Source organism: Hylobates moloch, unplaced genomic scaffold, assembly GCF_009828535.3.
Source record: "Hylobates moloch isolate HMO894 unplaced genomic scaffold, HMol_V3 SCAFFOLD_7, whole genome shotgun sequence".
In the NCBI taxonomy this organism is placed as follows: Eukaryota; Metazoa; Chordata; class Mammalia; order Primates; family Hylobatidae; genus Hylobates; species Hylobates moloch.
This window is the reverse complement of record NW_026652282.1, coordinates 33,566,046-33,592,501: the sequence shown is the minus strand read 5'-3', so window position 1 is coordinate 33,592,501 and position 26,456 is coordinate 33,566,046. Positions and strand designations below refer to the sequence as shown.

The 26,456-nt window shown below is 37.8% G+C and overlaps 1 protein-coding gene across 1 annotated transcript in view; it reads right to left on the bottom strand.

Annotated features, from left to right (window-relative positions):
• Positions 1-26,456, bottom strand: part of SYTL5 (synaptotagmin like 5) — an 84,060-nt gene that overhangs the window by 3,387 nt on the left and 54,217 nt on the right. Inside the window, exons 9-15 of the mRNA XM_032756170.2 lie at positions 22,132-22,224; positions 21,476-21,541; positions 17,821-17,999; positions 15,898-15,997; positions 14,115-14,276; positions 3,330-3,438; positions 1,588-1,723 (exon numbers count right to left, since the gene is read on the bottom strand). Of these exons, the coding sequence (XP_032612061.1) occupies positions 1,588-1,723; positions 3,330-3,438; positions 14,115-14,276; positions 15,898-15,997; positions 17,821-17,999; positions 21,476-21,541; positions 22,132-22,224 (845 nt within the window). The remainder of the gene's footprint in view (positions 1-1,587; positions 1,724-3,329; positions 3,439-14,114; positions 14,277-15,897; positions 15,998-17,820; positions 18,000-21,475; positions 21,542-22,131; positions 22,225-26,456) is intronic.

The following is a 26,456-nucleotide window of genomic DNA, read 5'->3' as shown; positions in this document are numbered from 1 at the left end:
GCTTTATAAATTTTCCACAAGATAAACAGAATACTGCTCCAGAAGATGTCAAGTACCATTGCAAGGTCACAATGTGGCCACGGGTTGGGAGCCATCTCCTCATTCCACCAGACAGTGAGCAGCAGAGGCTTAGACTGGATGGTAGGGCTAATGACACAAATTGTAACTGCAGTATCCAAGGAAAGCATTTCTTCTATGCTTAAATCTACTGCAAGAAAGAGTGAAGGGAAGATGTGCCAGGATTCAGGCATACACACTCACCAATGGAGAGGCCCCAGAACTGCTTCTCCCCACTACTGGCTTTACCAAAGTTAGAACATGTGGCCAGTCACGGTGGCTCATGCCTGTAATCCCAGCCTTTGGGAGGCTGAGGCAGGCGGATCATTTGAGGTCAGGAGTTCAAGACCAGCCTGGCCAACATGGTGAAACCCTGCCTCTACTAAAAATAAAAAAAAAAAAATAGCTGGGCATGGTGGCACGTACCTGTAATCCCAGCTACTCAGGAGGCTGAGACATGAGAATCACTTGAACCTGGGAAGCAGAGGTTGCAGTGAGCTGAGATGGCACCACTGCACTCCAGCCTGGGCGACAGAGTGAAACTCTGTCACAAAACAAAAACAAAAACTAAAACAAACAAACAACAGCAACAACAACAACAACAACAACAACAACAACAAGGAACATGTGAGAGTGAGCTCAACCCATTTCCTTGTAGGAAAAAATACACTTTTCTAACACAGCATGAGAAGAGGAACAATATTGCCATCTGACTCAAAGAATGAACCTCATGGTCTGGCATCATGGGAATTTGTTTTACCTTATGTGCTTTACGGAGTTCCATGAGGGCAGGGATAATATGTTATTTATTTTTGAAAGCGTAGCACCTGGTGCTTGGCACATGTGCATTTTGTGTTTGTTTGAATGAATGAAAAATAACCTTGCAGTCTTAGTTTCTCAATTTCCAAGAGAAAAATATCCAATAATCAGGAATCAAAAGGGATTTGATGTTTTAGTTGCCTAGAGTTAGGCAAAAGTATCTATTTTAAGGGCTACATTCCCTCAAGAAGCTGCCCTTTGCTCCATAGCTTGGGCACAAATGCCTAGCAGTGGTCTTGGAGCCTCTCCAAAGCACTCGACAGTGAATAAGTCCAGCAAGGATGCTCTGACATCTCTACTTTTTACAATTTCCCCCAAGAGAGAAAAATATCAAGGATCTGATATTTTGGTGATCGTTGCATATTGCCAGGACAAAATGATAATAAAGAAAAATATAAATACATTACACATAGAAAATGATACTTTTTTCCACTTTCGATAAATGAATCTTACAGAAAAAAGTTGACTGTCTTGAGAGTAAGTGTGATGGGAATTCCTGAAATATGTTGGAAACAGAGTGACAGCTAGAATCAGCAGTTCCCTCCACACTTGTGTTGTTTTAGATGTAAGAGCCAGCATTTAAGGGTAGTTCTCACCCATACACTTCTAGTAAACAGAACACGGAAGGCTCACAGCCACCAGTGGCTTGTGGATCACAGATCCTTTCATCTCCTATTAAGTATCATCCAAAAAGGGCTAAAACAAAGTTACCCCTTCACAAAGCTATCAGAAGTGCCTCCTGACTTCACTGCTGTCAAATTCTTCGCCTCTTTGATGAACACTTCTAGTATTCCTCCAGAGATTACAGGTGACTCCTTCTTCTTTCCCTTTTTAAAAGTTTTATTTCCTGTGTCAGCCACCAAAATGAGGGAATGGTGGAGAGAGAGAGAAAAAATAGATAAATCATGGGTTCCATTTCAAAATTTACAAAGATCATCTACAAACATATATTTCATTTGCTGACTAAATTGGGCCTTTACATTGTATATTTTTATTCATTTAAACATTTTTGCCCCCATTGGATTCCTTCCAGATAGGTCTTTCATTTGTATTTGTTGAAACAAATGAAGAAATAAATTTAAAACTTTAAACACTCCCTTACAAAGCATATCTTTTCACATGGTATAAAGGCACAGAATGCCTAAGAGTTTCCCGGAGCACCATTCCTGCTCTTAGTGAGAAATAACTATGATGAAAACAATATACACGCACCAAAACTCCAAAAGAGAAAATTCCATAACTCCCTTTGATATTTTAGTTTTACAAATAGTCAGTTTTAGTCAGAGCCAGCTCTAGAGGCTACAGCCCAAGCACAGTTACATTTTAGGGTGAGAGAAATCTCTTTTCCACCTCACTTTTCTATTCTTATGAAATACGTTCAACATGAATGATATAAACCAGTGCCACAACCAGCACCTTTATTTAGTATTGTTTTAAGCACCTTACCTATATGAACCTGTTTATTCTTCACAACAGCCCTTTGAAGTGAGAAAATTGAGATCAGGTGATAGTGAGTTACTTGCACAGGGTCACACTGAAAAGAGTAATAGTGAATGGGAGGACAGAGGAGGCTGCCTGCAAGAATTGATGGTAAAAGAAGGGCAAGATAGTTTGGATGTGTATCCTCACCCAAATCTCATGTTGAAATGTAATCCCCACTATTGGAGGTGGGGCCTGGTGCGAGGTGATTGGATCACGGGGTGGATTTCTCATGAGTGGTTTTGCACCGTCCGCTTGGTGCTGTCCTCATGATAGTGAGTGAATTCCTGTGAGATCTGGTTGTTTAAAAGTATGTGGCACCTTCTCTCTTTCTCTTGTTCCTGCTCCTGTCATGTGAGGCACCTGCTCACCTTCACCTTCTGCCATAATTGTAAGCTTCCTGAGGCCTCCTCAGACACAGATGCCTGTTTTATGTTTCCTACGTAGCCTGCAGAACCACGAGCTAATTAAATCTCTTTTCTTTATACATTACCTAGTCTTGGTATTTTTTATAGCAATGCAAAAACAGCTTAATATAAAGGGGAAGAGAGATTTATAAATTGACTCCATCTGATTTTTTCCTTTAAATCCTGTGTTCTAGATCAACTTCTTTCTCAAGACTCCCTGAATAGCTGTGAATGTCATAAATCCATGGAGCAGTTTCCTATACTTGCCTCCAGCAGCCTGCCTTCCCCCAACCCTGGGAGAAGATCCTATATCTTTGGGACATAAAACAAAACTGACCACCAAGGCTGGTTTCTAAGTATGAATTTTGTCTTTCCTTGTAAGAATCCTGCATTCTTCCATATATACGGTATACACATCTCAACTCTCCCCAAAAGACAGTGACACCAAACCCTTTATGTTTTGTTTGTGTAATATGAAAGAAATATAATGCAACCAATCCCTGAGTCCCACTACCACACTTCTAGAAACAGAATGTCATTGATCAAAGTCATTGATTTTTATTCTACCTTGGAGTTGTTCTGATGGAAGCATCAGGTTCTCTTCTGGGGGGATGTAACGTAAAACAACTATCAGCTCTCCTTTGTATTGGAGGCCAATATCAGGAGCAAACTCCACCTGGCCAAGGAGAAACAAGTAAATTGAAAGAGTATGAATGATTGGCTTAGTATTGTAGTCCACATTTGAATGCGCAATATTTACTTAGTGGCATAAATGTGACAATCCATTCCCACTTCAACTCTGTTCACTCTCATTGGTTTAAGAGAGGACTTAGGTAAGAGAAAAGAAAGGCTGGAAAACTCTATGAAGGCATTTGCATATAACTTTTAACATTTAAGTAAAAGGAATTTGAAAGAAGACATATAACTTATATTTGGCCAGTCAATAGATATTTAGCACCTGTGATGCATTGATGACTGGACCTATCACTGAGTTTACATATACAGTTTGGGATATGAAGAAGCAGGAATAAAAATGCCACTGAAAGTACCTCCAGAAATTACTTCTCCCTGTTATCTTTGATGTCTTTTAAGGCTTTCCCAAGTGATCAAGAAGGGAAAAGTAGGCAATAATGCTTGATTCACATGGGGCTGCCAGCCATCAACTGTTAAAAGCAATATTGGTAATTCATATAATCAAAATTCAGCATGGAGAAAGTGGTTCACTCAAACATTGTTGGTGGGAATGTAAAATGGTGGAGTCACTCTGGAAAACAGTTTGTAAGACTGTTTGGAAGACTAAACATGCAACTACCATCCAACCAGAAATTGCACTCTTGGTCATTTATCCCAGAGAAATGAAAAAATTATATCCACACAAAACTTGTATAGGAATATTTGTATCAGCTTTATTTGTAATAGTAAAAAACTAGAAACAACATGGATTTCCTTCAGCAGGTAAATGGTTAAACAAACTGTGGTACATTCATACCATGGAATACTATCCATTAATAAAAATGGAATAGACTATTGATAAATGCAACAAGTTGAATCTCTAGAGAATTATACTGAGTGAAAAAATCCAGTCTTAAAATGACATATACTTTATTATTTCATTTATGTAACATTCTTGAAATGACAAAATTATAGAAATGGAGAACAGATTAGTGGTTGCTAGAAGTTAGCGATGTGAGTAGTGGGTGGGAGTTAGATGTGGTTATAAAAGGTCAACCTGAGGGACACGTGGTATTAGAACTGTACCTTGGCTGTGGTAGTAGATACACAAACCTATAAAGGTGATAAAATTGCATAGAACGAAATATACACACACATGTGCGCACACACACACACAAATGAGTACCAAACTGGGAATTCTGAATAAAATTGGTGGATCATATCAATGTCAATATCTTGGTTGTGGCTGGGTGTAGTGGCTCATGCCTGTAATCCCAGCATTTTGGGAGGCCTAGGTGGGAGGATTACTTGAGCTCAGGAGTTTGAGACCAGCCTGGGCAACACAGTGAGACCCCATCTCTCAACATATATATGTATATGCGAATATATATATATATATATATTAGCTGGGTGTAGTGGCATGCACCTGTAGTCCCAGCTACTTGGGAGGCTGAGGTGGGAGGATAGCTTCGGCCCAGAAATTTGAGATTATAATGAGCTATGATTGTGCCACTGTACTCCAGCCTGGATGACAGAGTGAGGCCCTGCCTCTAAAAAAATAAGCAAAACCTGGTTTGATATTATAGTACAGCTTTGCTATAGGTTACCATTGGGGAAAATCAAGTAATGGGTACATGGGATCTCTTCATATTATTTCTTGTAACTGCATGTAGATTTACAATCATCTCAAAATATAAAGTTCAAATTAAAGAAAATCAATGTGCACATGCACCCAGAACCTCTGTTCTATAGGTCTCCCACTTGCCGTTGAGTCAACTGAACTTTGAGTTCTTTCACAGGTAGAGCAGGAAAGGTAGTATACTTTGTCAGTCTTTTCTTTTTTTTTTAATTATACTTTAGGTTTTAGGGTACATGTGCACAATGTGCAGGTTTGTTACATATGTATCCATGTGCCATGTTGGTTTGCTGCACCCATTAACTCGTCATTTAGCATTAGGTATATCTCCTAATGCTGTCCCTCCCCCCTCCCCCCACCCCACAACAGTCCCCGGAGTGTGATATTCCCCTTCCTGTGTCCACGAGTTCTCATTGTTCAATTCCCACCTATGAGTGAGAACATGCGGTGTTTGGTTTTTTGTCCTTGCGATAGTTTACTGAGAATGATGGCTTCCAGTTTCATCCATGACCCTACAAAGGACATGAACTCATCATTTTTTATGGCTGCATAGTATTCCATGGTGTATATGTGCCACATTTTCTTAATCCAGTCTATCGTTGTTGGACATTTGGGTTGGTTCCAAGTCTTTGCTATCGCGAATGGTGCCGCAATAAACATACGTGTGCATGTGTCTTTATAGCAGCATGATTTATAGTCCTTTGGGTATATACCCAGTAATGGGATGGCTGGATCAAATGGTATTTCTGGTTCTAGATCCCTGAGGAATCGCTACACTGACTTCCACAATGGTTGAACTACTTTACAGTCCCACCAACAGTGTAAAAGTGTTCCTATTTCTCCACATCCTCTCCAGCACCTGTTGTTTCCTGACTTTTTAATGATGGCCATTCTAACTGGTGTGAGATGGTATCTCATTGTGGTTTTGATTTGCATTTCTCTGATGGCCAGTGATGATGAGCATTTTTTCATGTGTTTTTTGGCTGCATAAATGTCTTCTTTTGAGAAGTGTCTGTTCATGTCCTTCACCCACTTTTTGATGGGGTTGTTTGTTTTTTCCTTGTAAATTTGTTTGAGTTCATTGTGGATTCTGGATATTAGCCCTTTGTCAGATGAGTAGGTTGCAAAAATTTTCTCCCATTTTGTAGGTTGCCTGTTCACTCTGATGGTAGTTTCTTTTGCTGTGCAGAAGCTCTTTAGTTTAATTAGATCCCATTTGTCAATTTTGGCTTTTGTTGCCATTGCTTTTGGTGTTTTAGACATGAAGTCCTTGCCCATGCCTATGTCCTGAATGGTATTGCCTAGGTTTTCTTCTAGGGTTTTTATGGTTTTAGGTCTAACATGTAAGTCTTTAATCCATCTTGAATTAATTTTTGTATAAGGTGGGATCTGACTTCTGAGTCAAGAGCAGAGAACTGCTCTCTCAGAGAGGGCAGAATGAGAGTTCAGAAACCTAGCCCATTCATAGCCAAGCCAGAGACTGTTCAAGACTTGGCATAAATAAGCAAATAAATAGTAAAAAAAAAAATTAAAATATTGAGACTATTACAAAGAAAAGGAATCCTTGCCTGACTTTCCCTTTTCTTTCCTGCTGGTGGTAGTAAAACTTACTAGTAAGGGTGGGAAAAATGCTTGAAATATTTTATTCAACCTTCTTAACCCTGGGCAAAAATGAGATTATATGGTAAAATAGACTATCCATCTAATATTTAATCTGATTATTTTAGATCAGGTTCCTTGTAACTGGACTCTTCTTTTTGTTTTGACAATCTCAGTAAATTTTAGTTTTGGTGACTATCATAAGTAGAAAATTATAATGGATGTTATGACAGATTAAAGATGGTTATCACTTTTTTGGTACTGTCATTAATGAGAGATGGGGTATTTGTGACCTCTCTTTGGGTCTGTGTGGGCTCTGTGATTGCTTTGACTAGTATTATAGAATATGGCAGAAGTGACAATGTGCCAGTTTGGGGGTCCAGGTCTTAAGATTGACAGCTTCTACTTTCTTTCTTGGAATGAATATTTCTGAATGCTTCCTCTGGGAACTCATGCTAAGGGATGCCCAAGCCACAGAGAGAAGCTGATGTAGGTGCTCCAGCTGGCAGGCCTAGCTGAGTTTCCAGCCAGCAGTCAACATCATGTGTAAGACATGGAAGTGAGCCAACTCGAACAATCAATGCAGTTGAGCTTTCAGATGACATCAGCCCCAGTCAACCATCTGGCTGCAGTGGTGCAAGAAATCCTAAGTGAGAATTACCTAGATGGGTCTAGTCAACCCACAGAATCATGAGAGAGAATAAATTCTTGCTGTAAGCCCCGAAGGTTTAAGGTAGTTTGGTATACAGCAATAGTTAACCAGAGCAGGCTGTGTTTGCTTTTTGAGTGAGATCTTCCGTATGAAAATACTCCAGTAGGAAAAAGTGATATGTGTAGGAATCACATACTAATATATAGTGTGCTACCAGACATCAAAAACATGCATTATTGGGATTTACCAATGTTCCATTGGTTTTTAGCTTAAAATATACTGTAGACCCCGTATAAATATAGACTTCAAGTCTTAAGAAAGGAAAACACAATAATGATAAAGCTTGTAGCATTATAATCACACATAAAATATTAAAGCAGGGGAGTCATATTGCAGCCTGAACATGCCTAATGTCTTAGGGTATTTTTGATACTTATATTTGCCAGGAAATTCCTAGGCAACACCCTCTCCTGGCATACCACCATTGTCATTATCCAACCCATTATTACTCAGAAAAAGTTAGCAGAATCCAATCATATTCAATTCAACTCTACCAACACATATGGAATGCTTACATTTTTATAAGGCATTTTGCTAAGTGCTGTGGGGACACAAAAGACAGATCCTGCTTTCAATGAGTTTTCAGTCTATCTAGTAGACATATTTGCAGTAGCAGGATCTATTAATTCACACTTAGTTAACTGACTCATCAGTTTAATTAGTGTTCTTCATCCCTAGTGAATAGCAGAATCCTTTCTGCAAAGAATATGCATCTGCTCCCATCAGTTGAATTGTATGCACACTGAGAGTCAGCTGCGTTAGTTAGTCCCCTAAGCTCTTTAGGCCAGGCATATTTGTGATTGTAATTATATAGTTTAACGTCACATAAATTGATGAGTGCAAAAAGACAGCTGCTACTGTAACAATTCAGTTGAATACTTTAGAAGAACTAAAGATTTGAAAACAAAGTTGCTATTGGATTATATGTGGGCTTGAATCTATAAAAGGTTAGAAAAAAGTCATAAATTTTTGAGAAGAATTTGCATTTGGTTTACTTTGAAAGTATTCTTATATTCTTGTTTCATTTGAGAAAAACTCAAATTAGAATCTGCTGATGATGATGCATTAGGAGGAGAATTTATGCAAGGAATATATGGCAGAATTTTACTTACTGAATGAAATTCAAACAAAATTAATTTCCTGTATATCAGAAGACTTGCAAATGAATGTACACTTATTTGGTTTAAGTTAAAAATAAATGTTTAAGAAATGCATTGGGAAACTATAGTAATCAAAACAGCATGGTACTGGCATGAGAACAGATACATACAACCAATGGAACAGAATAGAGAGTCCAGAAATAAATTTATGGTCAATTGATCTTCAACAAAAGTGCCAAAAATTCACAATGGGGAAAGGACAGTCTCTTTAATAAACAGTGTTGGGACAACTGAATATCCACATGCAGAAGAATGAAATTGGACCCTTATCTCACACCATATATAAAAATCAACTCAAAGTGGATTAAAGACTTAAGCATGAGACCTGAAACTGTAAAACTACTAGGAAAAACATAGGGGAAAAGCTCCATAACATAGGTCTGGGAAATTTTTTTTGAATATGACCCTAAAAGCACAGGAAACAAAAGCAAAAATAGGCAAACAGGACTGCCTCAAACTGAACTTCTGCAGAGCAAAGAAAACAATCAACAGAGTGAAGAGACAATCTGCAGAATGAGGGAAAATAGTTGCAAATCATATATCTGATATAGTTTAAGTTAAATAATTTAATATTGAAGATACATAAGGAACTCAAGCAATTCAATAGTAAGAAAACAAATAATCCAATTAAATAATGGGGAAAGGATCTTAATAGACATCTCTCAAAAGAAGACATACAAATGGCCAAAAGGTGTATGACAAAATGCTCAACATCGCTAATCACCAGGGAAATGCAAATTAAAATCGCAATGAGCTATTACCTCATACCTGTTAGAACGGCTAATATCAAAAAGACTAAATATAGTAAGTGTTATAGAACTACCATATATATGACCTAGCAATCCCACTACAAGGTATATAACCAAAGGAAATGAAATAAGTATCTTAAAGAGATCTCTACACTCCCATGCTCATTGCAGCATGATTCACAATAGCCAACATATAGAAACAACCTAATTGTCCATCAATGGATGAAGTGATAAAGAAAATATGGTATATATACACAATGAAATACTACTCAGCCTTAAAAAATAAAATCTTGTCATTTGCATTTGCAACAACATGGATAAATCTGGAGGACATTATGTTAATTAAAATAAGCCAGGCACAGAAAGATGAACACTGCATGACCTCACTTATATCTAAAATAGTGGAATCTAAAACAGTTGAATTAATAGAAGCAGAGAGTAGAGTGGTGGTTATCAGGGGCTGGGGGTGGGGAGAACTGGGGGACATGTTGGCCTAACAAAATAAAATGTCCGCTAGATAGGAGGAATAAATTTGAGGAATCTATTTTACAACATGGTGACCATAGTTATTAATAATAACAATGTTTTGTATTCTTGAAAATTGCTAAGAGAGTAAATTTTATGTGTTCTGACCACAAAAAAAGTATGGTATGTGAAGTAATATATATGTTAACTAGATTGAGGTAGCCATTCCATAATATATACATATTTAGAAACCACATTTTACATGATAAATATATACAATTTTTATGTGTCAATTCAAAATAATTAAAAATAAAAGAAATACATTGTGTGTGTTTGTATGTGGGTGGTTTCTGCGACTTTGTCTATTAACTGACCTACTACTGGTTGTAATTTCTGGGGGAAGAGGGTTTCTACTATACAGAAAGTTCAATGTAAGGTAAACGGTGACAGTTATTCCAACACAAGTAAAAAGAAACTACTATGGGAAGAGAGAGATTAATCCAGATTGGGATAAAGAGGTGGCTCTTACCTGGTCCTTAAAGGATGGGAGACATGATGACAGATGAAGATGGATTGGGAAGGTTAATCCAGGTTGAGAAAGCAGTATGAGCAAAATATGATTGGGTTTGTGTAGAATATGTTTAGGGACTGACAGAAAGTCAAATGTGATCAGGGGAGTGTGTACAGGGAGGCAGTAGCAAGGAGGATGGAAATAAGGTGTCAACTCAGGGTTTCCCAGAAGATGCTAAGGCACTTACTTAAGTTACAGTATTTTATTAGGAAGGGTACTGGGGAAGGGGGACCGAAAGTGAAGGAGGCTTAAGGATGTGATTTCAGGCAAAGTTCCATGGAGAATAACTTTTGTTAAGTCCCATAGGGGTACTCTGGAGATGTGACAGATCACACTTCAGAGCTGTTCCAATCAGAGGCAAGAACGTGGGAGTATTGATGTTCCTTAATCCACCAGTCATTGATCAAGGCTCTGCTCACCCCCAGGAGACTTAAATACCCAGGCTATGTTGGCTTTTCTGGCCTGCAAACCAAGCGCTCTCTAGCAGCCCGAAGGCTCCCCTCCTACAATGATTGGCAGGGGTTGGCTGATGGGAATGAAAGCAAAGGGGAGCCCTGTTTGCAAGAAAATGGGGATGGGTAGAGAACTAACATCTTTGGCTGCGACAGTAGGCTGGGCCATTCAACAGAACACTGAGTGCCTGGGTGAGGGTTAGTATTTATTCAAACCATATCCCAAAGTAGTAGGGAACCACTGAGACTATCTGAGCAGAGATGTGAAATAAGCAGATGACACCCACTACCTTCTGCTTTCTGAAAAAAAGAGAGGTCCACTTTCCATCGGAGTGAGAAAGAGACTCCCAGTGCATTTACAGGTGTAACATAGAGTAAGGAATTACAGACAAAAGTCTGCCAAAAAAAGAGAGAGCCTTTAATCTAGGTATAATTCCAAAGGAACATACATTTACTCCCTACCTGAAGGCAGAATAAGACAACGTTTCCTTGGAAAACCACATAAGCTTGCCGTTGATTTTCAGATGTCCTTGTTTTTATAATAGTACACTCTGGGAAGGCATGAAAGGCAATTCATACTGATAAAACCTTGTCTAACTACCTGACATGCCTTTCAGAAGGATAATGATTTACAGCTAATAAATAATCCCATGCCATGAAGTAAAAAGGAAGTTATACTGTGAAACTACAGTATGTTTGGCATCTTGAGTTCTTTCTCTGCACCAGTCTCCTCACTGGCTTAGCACTGTAGGACCTAACCCATACAAAGATAAATATTGAGGAACCTTCACTAACAGAGTCAATAAGCAATAAGGCACCATGCCTTTCTGGCACTCCTAGTGCAGAAGTATGTCAGTATTTCTAAATTATTAAGGATTATTAATTCTGATCCCCTATTACTAGGGAAATCAGTCTGTGTAACTCTCACCTTCTCGACTGCATAATCTACGAGAAACGTCAAGTCTCCAAGGCTGCTCATACTACATCTGCAGCTGCTGGAGTGACAATTGCATTGAAATGACCGAGGCAGGAAACTGAAACTGAAGTGCCACTTCACATGGCTGGCTGATAATCAACCACACAGAGCCCAGCTCAGCCCGAGGATGAGCCACTAATGAAGCACAAGGCAGCATATAGAGCATGCCTTTGTGCCTGTCCTCCCCATTTTTGGAAGACATGATATCTAAGCACGTCTGTGTCTTCAGCTATTCTTCTATATAGAACAGAGCAAGCTGCGCAGAGGAAGATGGCAGAGATTAGAGACACTAACTTCTGTTGGGTTCTTCAGAAACAGACTCTAAGGTGAAGATTCTTATGAAGTGATTTATTAAGGAAGTTCTCTCAGAGAGACCAGTAAAGAGGTATGGGAAACAAGTCAATAGGGACAAGTTTAATCTTGGGCAAAATTCCATGGAAGGTAGCTTCTACCTGATGTGGTAGTATACGTAACACTTTGGAGTTTTTCCCACTTTCAGTAAGGAAGTGGGCCTTCATACTCCCCCACCTATCAGTTATTGATGAAGGGTTGTCTTGTGGCAGTGGGTACAAAAATTCCCAGGACTTCTGGCTCTCTGCTTACGTAGGCCAAAAGCTACAGTAGCCCAAGGGAAGTCTTCTAAAGAGAGTCTCAGGTGGAGGCTGTTGTGGCAAATCTCCTAACAGACATGGTTAGGAACCTAAGGGGATCTGGCAGAGGACCCATGGTATTCCACAGTGAATGCAATCAGAACTTTTCTACCTTCAGTAGACTCAGAAAGACTTAGAGATGCTTCCCTCTTATGATAGACTGTGAACCACTCATTGACAATGTGGAAGTGATTACTGTGGAAAGTGTTGATTTCTAAGCACAAAGGATGCCTGGGAGAGGTCTAGGGGAGCTTAGATATCATTCCAGCGAAGTCCTTCAACTATTTCCAGGAAATTGACTGGAAGGATGCTATTGTTCCCCTCTTCAGAACCAGGGTATATTCTGATTGTCTTAAGCCAGCTAATGCATCTCACCTCCCTGGCCACAGTCATTAGCTTAGAATAGGCAAATGACAGAATTATAGTTAGGAGAACCAGGCCCAATGCACTGATTTGGCTGTTGGAGGAGGAGGAAATCTCTCCTCTTCTGAACAGTGTGGTGCAAAGATGAAAGGCTTGTAGCCACTGTAGTCATTAGAGAGGCATGCTTGGAGCTAGTCAGGGAGGATAACACTGCATGGAACCTGAAAATGAAGCCAATGAAGATAAGAAGAGACACCAAGAAATTCCAAGACTTTGATAAGATTTGAACATCTGGATCAAGCCATGCCTAATCACTGCTGGCCAATAATCTCCCTTTATTTTTTGAGCAGTATGAGCTGGAGTTTCTGTCTGTTGCAATACAAGGACTCCCAAGTAACACATATACTATCTAACACTTATTGAGAGCTTACAATGTTCCTAATAAAATGCTGACAGCCGTGCATAGAATGTTTATTCAAGCTTCACCGCAGACCTATAGGCTACATCCAATGATTATATTACAACTGAGGACACTAAGGAATAAAAAGTTAAATAATTTGCCCAAGGTCACATGGGCAGTCATGAAGCCAGGATAGAACCAAGTAAGTTTGATTTGAGTCCACTGTCTTCATCATAATGTGCTTTTGCCTTTCTGTATATAAAGAATAATCTTTGGCTGCATAAATGTGACCTTTACTCACCTCCATTTTGGCTTAAAAAGTACTGTAAATGCATAGAGACTCCAGTCACTTAAAGTGAATCCAAGGTACCGTTGGTCTAGATTAGAACATGCTATACAGTATTGGCATTTAATTATCAGCTCTAAGATTTTTTTCTGAATGTAACTCAAGGCCTTGGTCATGAATCCCAAAAGTAGGAAAGTAAGAAAATCAGATACTTTAGCTACTGGTTATTCCCTCATATAAGCAAAGGCAAGATCACTCCTGCTTATGGTATGAATTGTGGAGAATGAGAAATAAAGGTAATGTTTGGAGATTGTTCATGCTGTATGAATTTGGTTTCACCTATGTGAAAATGAAGACTCTCTAATAAGATCATATAATGTGTTGCTTTCAGTTATCCAATGAGACTGTCAAATAATAAAAATTTTTAGCAAAAAAATATGATTATGTAGCTTTCATTATGCAGATGACCTATATTGACAAAGAATTTCCAAAACAGTGGATTTACAACATTTTTATAATATTATTCCAAAATTTGCTGCACTAATTTTTTGCAGATTATCACTTGAAATTTGAAAGCCTTCAAGTTCTTTAGGTTTGTGACATCAATTTCGCTCATAACTTATCTCATTGCATAACTGACTAATCTGAGAGCATTTCCTACCTTGGGTTGAAGCACAAACCACTCATCAGTTGGATTTTCAAAGTTCCATGAGTCAAAAGGAATCTCTACTTCCCCGAGGAAGCTATTACGTCCAAATCGATCATAGTGCCAGACGGAGAGCTGCAGAGTTCTTGTTTCCAGCTGGGTATGGCTGATGGTGTACTGCAAATGAGATTTACAACATTACACTCCACAAGGAGGGCTTTATCCAATTCCAGGAGAGGTCGAAATTTACTTCCAACATCTTTCAGATCATATGCATCAGTAATATGAACAAAACAAACACAAAGAAAACTCTTTGTTTTTCTTTGTTTCTGCTACAATTGAAGTTCTATGCCATAAACTCATTTTGTGCCAGACTTTGCATTGAAAGATATATACATAAATTATTTGAGGTAGAGATAAACTCCAGATACTGTATAAAAAGTGTTAGGTGATGAAGCTTATCCTCTTTCCAGTTTTATTGGTTTTTCATTTTCCTTAATTATTTTTTCACATCTACTTTGTAAGCTCAAGGTTTAATATATAAATTCTCCACCTTCTCTCTTATTTTGTTCATAATGAGAATCCCCAAATCCAGAAAAGGATTGACAATGAGAAACTTGAAAACACCAAATTTTATAAAGTCCAGACTAAGTGCAGAGGTGAAAAGGTGTACATGTATATTAAACAGAAAGAAGATATTGCTGGGCTAGCATTTTTTTTTTTTTTGTAACAACATTATCCAGGGCCACATGCTCACACACGCTCCAACCTTCTGCTTGTTCTATGCAACCACCATCTGGGACACACTTCAGATTGACTGATTCCTGATCTTGGATTAGTGCCTATTCTTGTTCTTGCTGTTACTGTCATAATTAACCTTGGCTCCCTGCTTCCTAAATTTACCCTCTCACTGTGTTTGGGCTCATCTTTCCTATCCTGTTATGGCCATTGAATTTACCCTCTACCTGTATTTATTCATTTTTCAGTTTGTTCTGTCTTAATGTTAGTTTCTGCTTCCACACATGCTCCCACTGACACATGCAGGCTTGTGGCTTTCTGCCTTTACTAATTTCTTCCTAAAGTGGACTCTGACACCATCACTCTGGGGCACAAGCCCATAAATTTCCATAGAATTGGCAATAACTTCTGCATTCCATTCTCCCTGGATGTTTCTTACCAGGCCAGATTGTTCCATAGCAAGAGAAGGGGTTAATTATGTGAAAGCTCATTGGAAAGAGATTTCTATTTTCTGGATCATTGACCTGGATTGGGCCATATTTTATCTAGGCCACTTTTGCTGAGATTTCTCAAATCTGGCTCTGCATTTCCACTATTCATTAACCACATACCTACATTTAGTCAAATTCTGAAATCCTAACAACAAACAGTATAGACCTATGCTATGTTAGCAGAACAATGAATGTGTGCAAAGTGACTCATTAAGTAGTATCAAAACTGTGACAAGCTTCTTTTAGGAAAGTCAGAAAAAGCACTGTTTGCCCAAAGGTAAAACCGATTTTTTGGCAAGATGCATCAGCACAGAATGCAGTTTGGCCGGATCATCTCTACTCAAGGTTCAAATTCAGTAGCAGCGTAGACACAAATAGAATAAGAGTGTTTTCTTTTTCTCAAAAGATGCTAGAAAAGTCAAAGGTATTATGTTAATTTATTCAAATTCTAATTTTCTAAAACATATACAAGCCTTGACTCACAAATAAAATATTCTCTGTAGTTACTTCTAAACCATTGAAGTTGTGAACAGTATCACATGAGTTACTATGAGACCGTATTTATTTACCTTTAGTGTTTCATTGAATTCTGGATTGGTGCCTGTTCTGATTTTGGTCTTACGCTTGTTGTTCCGGGACTTGTCAGGAAGAAGGTATGACTTGACATAACTATAGATAAGAAAATATAAATGTAATTATTGTGAAACATCTATTTGCAAGAAATGTTCAAAGACTTCGCTGTGAATAAAAGAGGCAAAGGGCCAGTGAGCATGAAAGAAAATACCAAAGAGAATTTTGTCTATATAACAGGATACCTTAAAATAGAACCCTGGACCTTCCGTAAGAGAGAAGTGGTAAAGTATAATGATAAAAGAGTGTGGGTTCTGGAGTCAAGCCACCTGGTTTTGAATCACTCCATGCCTCAGAGATTTGGTGACCTCAAGAATTTACTAAATAACCACTCTGTGCCTCAGTTTCTTCATCTGTAAAACGGGGAAAATAACAGTGTCTAACTGATAGCCTTGTGAGGATTAAATTAGTTGACACATCCAAGGAGCTACCATATTGTACTACTCAATACATGTAATGCACTATTAATATCAATGGTCTCACAAACTTTTCTGGGATTGGATGCTTCTCTATTCCTAGTCTTGCCTTCTAATGTCAGAGAGTGGGGTCAATGGTAATGGGTGAGTAAAAGAAAATAGTGAAAAAGGCAAAATAAAAAATAACAACCTGAAGTAGTGATAGCAATTCTACCCAACACTTTTGATTGAGCTATTTCAGGAGCCTCTTGAAGCAAGGTATCACAGCAGACTCAGAAATGTACAAGATGTGTACAAAGTAGAAATGTATAAGATGCTACTAAAGTTCTACAGAATATCTGTTGAGTTTTAGAAGACCCCTTTCCATGCTAGTCAAAATAATTACATTGGTCCTGTAGCCCTCTGAAATGTAGTTGAGGAGGCAGGTGGACCAATCTGTAGTCAAAATCCACTCATTTGTCTATCTTAGGGTATTTGGAACCAGGTTCTCTGAGTTATTTATTGGACCTAGGTCATCTATTGTGCAGAAAAGAGTTAACATCGTGGGCCTGAGACTACCATTCTTCTAAATGCCTGCTTACAAATTTGGCCCTTGGGTGGCATCTGGCAACTTGGATTTCAGGATTCCCACCATTCCCAGAACTGCTAAAAGTGGCTTGCTGTTCCTAAATTGTTTGTACAAACAATATGGCTTATGCTGAACAGGTTCTTTTCTTCTGAGAGACTGGAAATTTCGTATGTGACCAGCTGAGTTTCTAACAAGCTTCCTTGGCAGACAACATTTCACAAGTGTTGTCAGAACTCATCGCCAGAGGAATTAAATGCACCCTATGTGACTCCACTGGGAAAGGACCCTTGCAAAGCTTGAGCCTGATCTCCCCTGGACTTTGCCCCATGTGCCTCTTTGCTGATTATAGCTGCGTGCAGAGTCCTGAGTCCTCCTAGTGAATCACTGAACCTGGCAGTGTGTCAGGACCCCTGACACACCTTTATATCTAGCTTCTCTCCAATGTGCTGTGGTCCATACCTGCCCTCCCAGGCTGATCTCTAGAATCCTGAGAGCCTCATAATTGCCCTTTTGAGTTGTTTAATTGGGTAACAGCTTGGTAATTTTCTCTGGAGGATTTCCCAGAACAAAAATCGACAAGATGCTTTTATACATCCTGGGTGTGCCAACATGTCAGCATTCTACTTCAAAGAGCTGCCTCTGTGTAAATTTCAAATATGTCAATCCTGAATTATGTTTTAAAAATCAGTTAATCAAGGACACAACCAGTTTACATGTGCTTCAGAGAATATTTAAAAGTGTGGTATAGGAGGAACATGACAATCAACTCTCTGAGAAGACTGAATCAAGAAGAATGCTAAGACTTTTCAAAAGGAAACACACATACAGACAAAAAAGGCAGTGACTGAAATAGTCTGAGGATCATGCTATGTGCTTACGCATCTGTCCTCTGTTTCTTTTCATCTCCTATGGCCAGATTTCTGCAATTCTTGACAAAAATGTAGAGCCCACCAGTTTTGTAGCAGTAGCTGATACGGAGAAGGATTTCACCACTGACTTTCACATTGCCATAGTCTCCCGTTTCACTGTAAACACTCATCATGCTATTAAGGCTGGTCTGGAATAAACAAGACGGAAAAAGGCTTCTAGTGTCATTCTAATGATCTCTTCACAGAATCAACCCACTTCATTCAATTATAGTTCCTGTTCTTTATAATGAGCATGGAAGTCTAGGGTGAGGAAAGAAAACAAGAGTCACTTGTTTGGCTGGTGTTGTATAAAATCCCAGCTGGAGAAAAGACAACAGATCTAGTACCATCAGGAAAAAAGGCAGAAAACTTGCTTAGAGGGGAAGCATTTCCTTCTTGGGTTAGAGAATATCCTTTGCTTACTCACTTCTACTAATGAATACAGGGTAATTGAGGCATTTCAAATCTCACTTCTCGTCCATCCCTGCAGCTTTCTCCATTTTCACTGGTAGACTCAAGTTCAATCTACTATAAGGTGTAGAATACATTGATTTGGACAAAGGATAGCTTATCTCATATTCTGTGCTAGCAGGAGCCACATACTGCTTTCTTTGACACCTACAGGGAGCATCCCATCAGTCTCCGGGGAGCCATAACTGCAGCTTTAACAAGGACATGTCAGAAGAACATCACGTACCCACAGCTTCCATGATTTCCCTCAACTGAGTAGCTAGCTGTGTGGCTACATGAGTAGTATAAGACCATGGCTTTGTAAATCTGTATAAAGTAGAAGCCCAGAAAATATACCACTACACAATAAAATCACACACCAACCAATCAGGAAAATAAATTTTAAAAAAGTCCAAATCTACCAGAATGAATGAGGCTTTTGACAAGACACTAATGACCTGAGACAGCTTTTAATTTATAGTAGTCCCCCTTATCCACAGTTTCCCTTTCTGTAGTTTCAGCTACCCATGGTCAACTGCAGTTCAAAAATATTAAATGGAAAACTCCAGAAACAAACAACTCATAAGTTTTAAACTATATGCTGTTTTGAGTATGTGAAAGGAAAATATCTTTGGCACCCAAAATCACAAAGCTAAAGGAAAAAGTCAAGCTGGGAACTGCTTACAGCAAACCTGCCTCCCGTACTATTCAAAGTCACCCCTCTGCTCACTGAGATAAGTGCATATCTAACGGCCTCCTTTGGAGAGGCTACTCAGAAACTCAAAAGAATGCAACCATTTGTCTCTTATCTACCTATGACCTGGAAGCCCCCTCCCCACCTCGAGTTGTCACGCCTTTCCAGACCCAACCAGTGTTCATCTTACATATGTTGATCGATGTCTTATGTCTCCCTAAAATGTATAAAACAAACCTGTGCTCTGAGCACCTTGGGCACATGTTGGCAGGACTTCCTGAGGCTGTGTCGGGGTACCGGTCCTCAATTGTGGCAAAATAAACTTTCTAAATTAACTGAGACCTGCCTCAGATTTTTGGGGTTCACAAGTAGCATGATGAACTGTCACATCATACTTCTCCATCCCACCCTGGATGTGAAGCCTCCCTTTGTCCAGTTGGAGCCACACTGTAGATGCTACTTGCCCATTAGTCACTTAGCTGTCTCAGTTATCAGATTGACTGTCCTGCTATCACAGAGCTTGTGTTCAACTCATTCTTATTTTACTTAATAATGACTCCAAAGTGTAAGAGTAATGATGGTAGTAATTTATATATGTCAAAGAGAAGCCAAAAGTGCTTTCTTTAAGTGAAAATGTGACCTTGGTGTTTCTTGGCTAGGGTTTGGTACTATGCAAGGTTTCAGGCATCCGCTGGGGTAGGTGGAATGTATCCTCTGTGGATAAAGGTGACTACTGTAAATGTAATAAAATTATCCTTTGGCACTAGAAGTGAAAACTGTGTATCTTAGTAACTGTCACAAAAGACCACCTGGAGGTCTTTCGTGGATGACCCAATAGTTTCAAAACCACTTTTCTGTGAACCACTGGGAAGTCAAGACTATGGTAAATACACAGGGACCTTAGACTGTCCTCTTTTTCATAATTTGCTTTTGGTAAAAGCCATTATGTTCCACCAATTTCTGGAAGTAGAGACTGATCAAAGAACAGGATGTGGGTGATGTGGTCACATGTCTTCTAAGCTTCTTCACGGGCAAGAGCAGACCAATAATTCCATAATTATTTGGAAATTACAGCTTAAAGAAAGCCAGTGAGTGACCTAATCTGTCTTTCTTATTCCTAAAACAAAGCAACAGAATTTTCATGTTTAGCAGGTGGCTTTGAGCAGCACCCAGATACCTTTTTAAACTGAAAATGGTTATCTCTTCAGTCTGGGGTGAGGTCTGAGATTTGGCTGTTCTAACAAACTCCTAGGCCTGCAGTTCCCAAACTGTGTATCGAGATACCACAGAGCACCACAGCAGACTCACAGGGGAATCACAGAAATATTTTAAATTCTCAAGGGAAACACAACAACACCTATCAGACATCATGTAAGCTACTAACTAGTAATTCACAGTGTCAACATTAAACCACACTTTATTCTTTTCAATGAACTCCTATTTGTTTGAAGCTGAGTTTTTGGCAGCTGCTGCAACAAAAAGCAAGTATTGCATAAAAATCAATATGAAATGGGAAATGAAAGTAGTGATGTCCAATCAGATTCCAAGATTTGGTAACTGTGTAGTGCTCAATAGGCACACATATCCTATTAGTGGTAAGTAATAGGTGCTATTTAAGGATGAAATAAAAATACTATTTTTCTTTCAATTTCTTTCACTTGTAGCGTTTTTTTACAAATGGCTAGTAAGTTGTTAGGATACACTGCTTATTACACTGTTTGGGTCTAACTACTTAATAAATGGACTAGTCAGGTGCCACTTTTAGTGCCAGGAAAGAATTACTGAGACACTAGGGGCTTTTTGAACTGAGAAAGTTTTGGGGTATCTGTTCCAAGAGATGCAATGTTGCTGGTCCATAGAGAATGCTTTGAGTATCAAAGGTTTCAAGAATAAACCCCAACCTCCTCAAGTTACAAATGAGAAAATTCTAGCTCACAAAAATTGTTGCTAGGGCCAAGAAATAAAGCAAGATTTCCAGGTTTCTACTCTGAGGACTACCCCACCATACCTGATTACCTCCTTATATCACTGATTTGTGTCTATACTAGATCTGTGTAGCCACATTTTCAAAGAAAATCCTCTGTAAGCAGAGGGCCCCTACGGATAGAAGGAAATTTAGGAACCCACAAATACAGAGGCTTGTGAGAAATTAAGACAGCTATGGCAATTTTACTACTAACTAAACTATATGCTCTTAACCAAGCTAAGGCTGTGATTTAAAATAGATGTTTACTTCAAAGGTTTTGTTGATAATCATTTTAGAGCATGTGTCTTTTGAATGGTGTTCAGATTCCAATGTTTAATGAATTGGAATACTTGGGTTCTGATAACCTCATCAATCTTTTAAAAGATAACCTCTGGTTAATTGTATATAAGTTGGAAAAAGATAAATATGGGACAAATTTCTTAATCATAGTTCCTAGACCATGAAATTTGTGAAGTATGGTTGGAAAGAACAAAAAGGAAAGGTTGAAAACTCACAGTGTCTGAGTCAGCATCAGGCACATTTAGGTAGGTCCACTTCCTGTCAGAACCTGCTTGAGAACTCTTTAGAGAAGTCATCCAAAGATCAAAAGAAAAAAAGTATCAGAGCAACAGAAATCAGAGAAGCCAAGAAAAAGACTTACACACAGTTAGATACAAGGGCACAGGGCCTTCCTCTCAAAAAAGGCCTTGAACACTAAAGTAAGAAAGGACTTTATTTTGTAGGCAGTGGGAAGCTATGGATGGGTTTTGAGTAGAAGACAGACCTGATTGGGCATGTGTTTTAGGCAAATGACTGGCAGCGGTCTGGAGGACAGCTGGGGAGTTTAGAAAATGGTGTCAGGGAAATGTGTCAGCAGATAATTGAAAAATCATTTATAGGCTTGAGCTGACTGAGCCTGAACTAGGGAGTGAGGAGATTTTAAAACCTGGGTGAGGACTGTGGAAGAAGGAAGAAATCAGGAGCCTGAGAAAAAACCCACACGAAATTAGGCTGAAAGGTACTCTGTGGGCAAAGGGTAAGCAGGATCTTACAATGACTTTTAACTCATTATCACACATTTTCCTAAGAACATTCATATCTCCTTTGGAAATGCACAGAAAATCAAAAAGAGGGAAAAGAAACTTTCCACATGTCCTAGTGAACTGCTTACAGTTGATAGGCCACTTGCCAGACTGTGAGTGTTTGTAGATAACTGCGAGGACACTAAGGCATCAATGCTTTCTTCAGTCTCTTCCAAGGAGTCCTAAAAAAGAAAGGGAAGAATCAGTGGGTTGGTTGGTTTGTTTTTCTAGAATGTCTTTTCACTTGAAAAACCACTTTCTTTCATAAATATTTGAGAATCAGATAAAAATATCTAGAAATCACTCCATTCCTAGTTTTTTCTCTTTTCCTCTCCAGTCAATCTGAATTATACCATCGGAGAAGTGGGCAGGGATAGGGGTGGAGAGTGGGGTCTCCTTTCTAATGGTGCTTACTTTATAGAAAGAACATGAAATTTGGAATCACACAGACCTGGGTTCAATTCCTACCTCTAAGGTGATTCATGTTGGGCAATGTACTTATGTTACTTTAAAATTAAAAAAAAATTTGTGTGCGTGTGCACACACACACACACACACACTGCCAAGATGGTAAAGCATATCTCAAAAATCTCTCCACTAGGATGAACTAGATACTGGACTCTCATCTCAAATCCCAGATTCTACTTTTCCTTTCCCATTTCTTTTTCTCCTTCATGATAAAATGGTTTTTTTTTTTTTGCCTAGTTATTTAAGTGATATATTTTCCTAGTAAAAATATTTCAAGCAATATAGATAAATGGAAACCAAAAACATATTAATGATCAAATTTCAATATTTTTGATTATATCATCACATATATATATATATACACACACATACATATATACACATAGATAGATTATATCATGCATACTGCTTTTTATTATGGACACTTTTCTTTTTTGCTTCTCCTTTCCTCCTTCACCTCCTTTCACATCAGGTGAAATTAATATTTAGCATCCTGCTGCACATGTTACATTCCATGTCTTTCTCCTTGTTTATGTGAAAAATTGTATAAAAACATACACAAATCTAAGTATACATTCATGGGAATTTTTTTAACTATTGTTTTACAAATCAGGATTATGATGTACACTTCTGGGCTTGCTTTAAAAAAGTCTTTATTATAAGATACAGCATATTAAAAAGTACATAAAACATAGATATATAGTATAATAACAAAATCAAATGATCAAGCAGAAGCTCCCGGTGTATCCTGTCCATATCACAAGCCCCTTCTCCCCCCGGGAATAATTAATATTTTAACTCTTATGGTTAACCACATTCTTGCTTTTATTTATAGTTTAGCTGCATAAGCATATACTCTGAAACATAATGATTTTGTTTTGCATAATCATAATACTCTGAAACAAAATGATTTTGTTTTGCCTGTTTTTGAACTTTGTGTAAGCATAATTAAATGCTATATATTCCTTTACGTTTTGCTTTTTTTGCTTAATATTGCCTTAAAATTCATCAGAATTGTGGCATATTTTTGTAGCCTGTTCATTTTTATTGTCATTTAATATTCCATTGTATGATATCCAAAACTTTATCCATTCTCTTGTTGCTGACTATTTGGATTATTTTCAGATTTTTTTCTATTGTGACCAACACTGATATGTATATTCTGTGAATATGTATCCTGGCGCATATACACACACCACAGTATACACACAACACAGTATATATATTCACACACTCGAATATATACCAGTGAGAGGAATTGTCAAGTCAAGGGGTGAACATATCTCCACATGCTTATCTATATCATTTTAAAGATAATGTCAAATTTTCAGAAGTAGTTATACCAATTTACAGTCTAACCAGTAGTGTATGAGTGTTCCCTTTGCTCCACATCCTTGCCTGCAAACAGATGGTATTGTTAGATTTTTTTTTTTTTTGCCAATCCAGTAGATGTTTACAGTCTTCATGATTTTAATTTTCATTTCTCTTATTACTAAGTTGAATACCATTTTGTGATAATTGGCCAACTGGATTTCCTGTTTTGTGAAATACTTGTTCAAAAATTGCTTATTTTTATATTGGTTTATGGTAAGTTGTCACTTAACATCATCCATAGGTTCTTGAAAACTGCAACTTTAAGTGAAAGGATGTGCAGCAGGTCCTCAAATAATGTCATTTCATTAAAACATTGATGAGGAAAAAAATGGTTTTGTTATATGTCATTTTGCTGAAATTGGCAGTTTCCAAGAATCTGTTGATGATGTTAAATGAGAACTTATTGTAGTTGCCATTTTCTCACTGATGAGCCCACAAGATGAGCTGGAATAGCTTGTAGAATAGCATCTTGTAAGAAAGTGCTGGCTTCATGGATGAATTCTTCTGAACATTTGAGGAAGAATTAATGCCAATTCCTGTCAAATTCTTCCAAAAATTGAAGAGGAGGGAACACTTCCAAACTAATTTTACGAGGCCAGCATACTCTGATAGCAAAGTCAGACAAGGATACTACCAAAAAAAGGAAAAATTGCAGGCCAATATCCATGATAAACCATAGATGCAAAGGTCCTCATCAAAATGCTAGCAAACTGAATTCAGCAGCACATGAAGAAGCTCATTCAACCTGACTAAGTGGGATTTATCCTTGGAATGGAAGGATGGTTTAACATAAACAAATCAATAGTTGTGATAAACTGCATTAACAGAATGAAGGATAAAACCCATATGATCATCTCAATAGATGCAGAAAAGGCACTTGACAAAATCAACATCTTTTCATACTAAAAACTCAACAAATGAGATAAAGAAAAAATTTACCTCAACATAAAACCATACATGACAAGCTCTTAGCTAACATTATACCCAACATTGAAAAGCTAAAACCGTTTCCTCTAAGATCAGAAACAATACAGTATGCCTACTCTTACCAATTCTACTCCATATAGTGCTGGATGTCCCAGCCAGAGCAATTAAACAGGGAAAAGAAATAAAAAGCATCTAAATTGGAAAGGAAGAAGTAAAATTGTCTGTTTGCAGATGACATGATTTTACATATAGAACACCCTAAAAACTTCAACAAAAAGCTGCCAAAACTAATAAGCTCTTTAATTCTGAAAAAAATGCATCCCTATTATTTTTTCAGATTGTCCCTTTTCTATATTTTTATGTTTTGCTCTTTCTCGGTATACAATTACCCAGTAGTCATCACATAAAGTACCAGTCTTCATATTTCTTTACTTTCTTTTTAAAAGTGGATATTAAAAAATTCAAACATTCACAAAATAGAAAGCATAGCATAATGAACCCTTATAACTGATTACCTAGTTTTAACAATTATCACTTTTCCGGCGATTTTCCTTGCTGCTAATTTTTTCTCCCACAACTTTATTGAGGTATGACTTACATACCATAAAATTTACCTATTGTATGCATGTAATTCAGTGACTTTTAGCAAATTTATAGTTGAGAAAACATCAATATGATCCAGTTTTAGCACATTTTCAACCCAATAAGTTCCCCCATGCCTGTTTGCAGTCAGTCCCTACTTCTTCACTCCCTGGCAACCATTACTCTGCTTTAATTTCCCTATCAATTTTCCTTTTATTGACATTTCATATAAGTGTAATTATATGATATGTAGTTTTGCCTGGTTTCTTTTATTTAGCATAATATTTTCAAGGTTCATCCATGTTGTAGTGCGTGTCAGTACTTCATTTCTTTTTACTTCTGAATAATATATCATTGTATTCCATCTATTCACCAGACATTATTATTTTCACTTTTTGGCTATTATAACCATTCGTGTGTAAGTCTTTATGTGGACATATGTTTTCATTTCTCTTGGGTAGATACCTAGGATCAAAGTTGTTATGTCATGTAGTAAATTTATGTTTAACTTTTAAAGAAATTGCCAAACTCTTTTACAGAATGGCTGTAGGTAGCATTTTTCATTACCACTAGCAATGTAGGGGGGGTTCCAATTTCTCCGCATCCTCATCAACACTTATTATTATGTCTTTTTAATCACACCCATTCAAGAGGGTGTGAAGTGGTATCTCATTGTGATATTGATTTTCATTTCTCTGATAACTAATGATGTTGAACATATTTTAATGTGGCTATTAGGCATTTGAAAATCTTCTTGATTAAATGTCTATCCAAATCTTTTCCCCATTATTTAATATGATTATTTGTCTTTTTAATATTGAATGTAAGGGTTTTAAGAAATATATTCTAGATACAAGTCCTTTAACAAATATATAATTTGAAAACACTTTTCCAGTCTGTGGCTTGACTTTTCACATCTGTAATGGTGTCTTTTGAAGTGTAAACATTTTTCATTTTGATGAAATTCAATTTATCAGTTTTTTTTCTTGAATACATGCATCATGCTTTTGGTGCCATATCTAAGAATTCTTTGCCTAACTCAAAGTCATGGAGATTTTCTCCT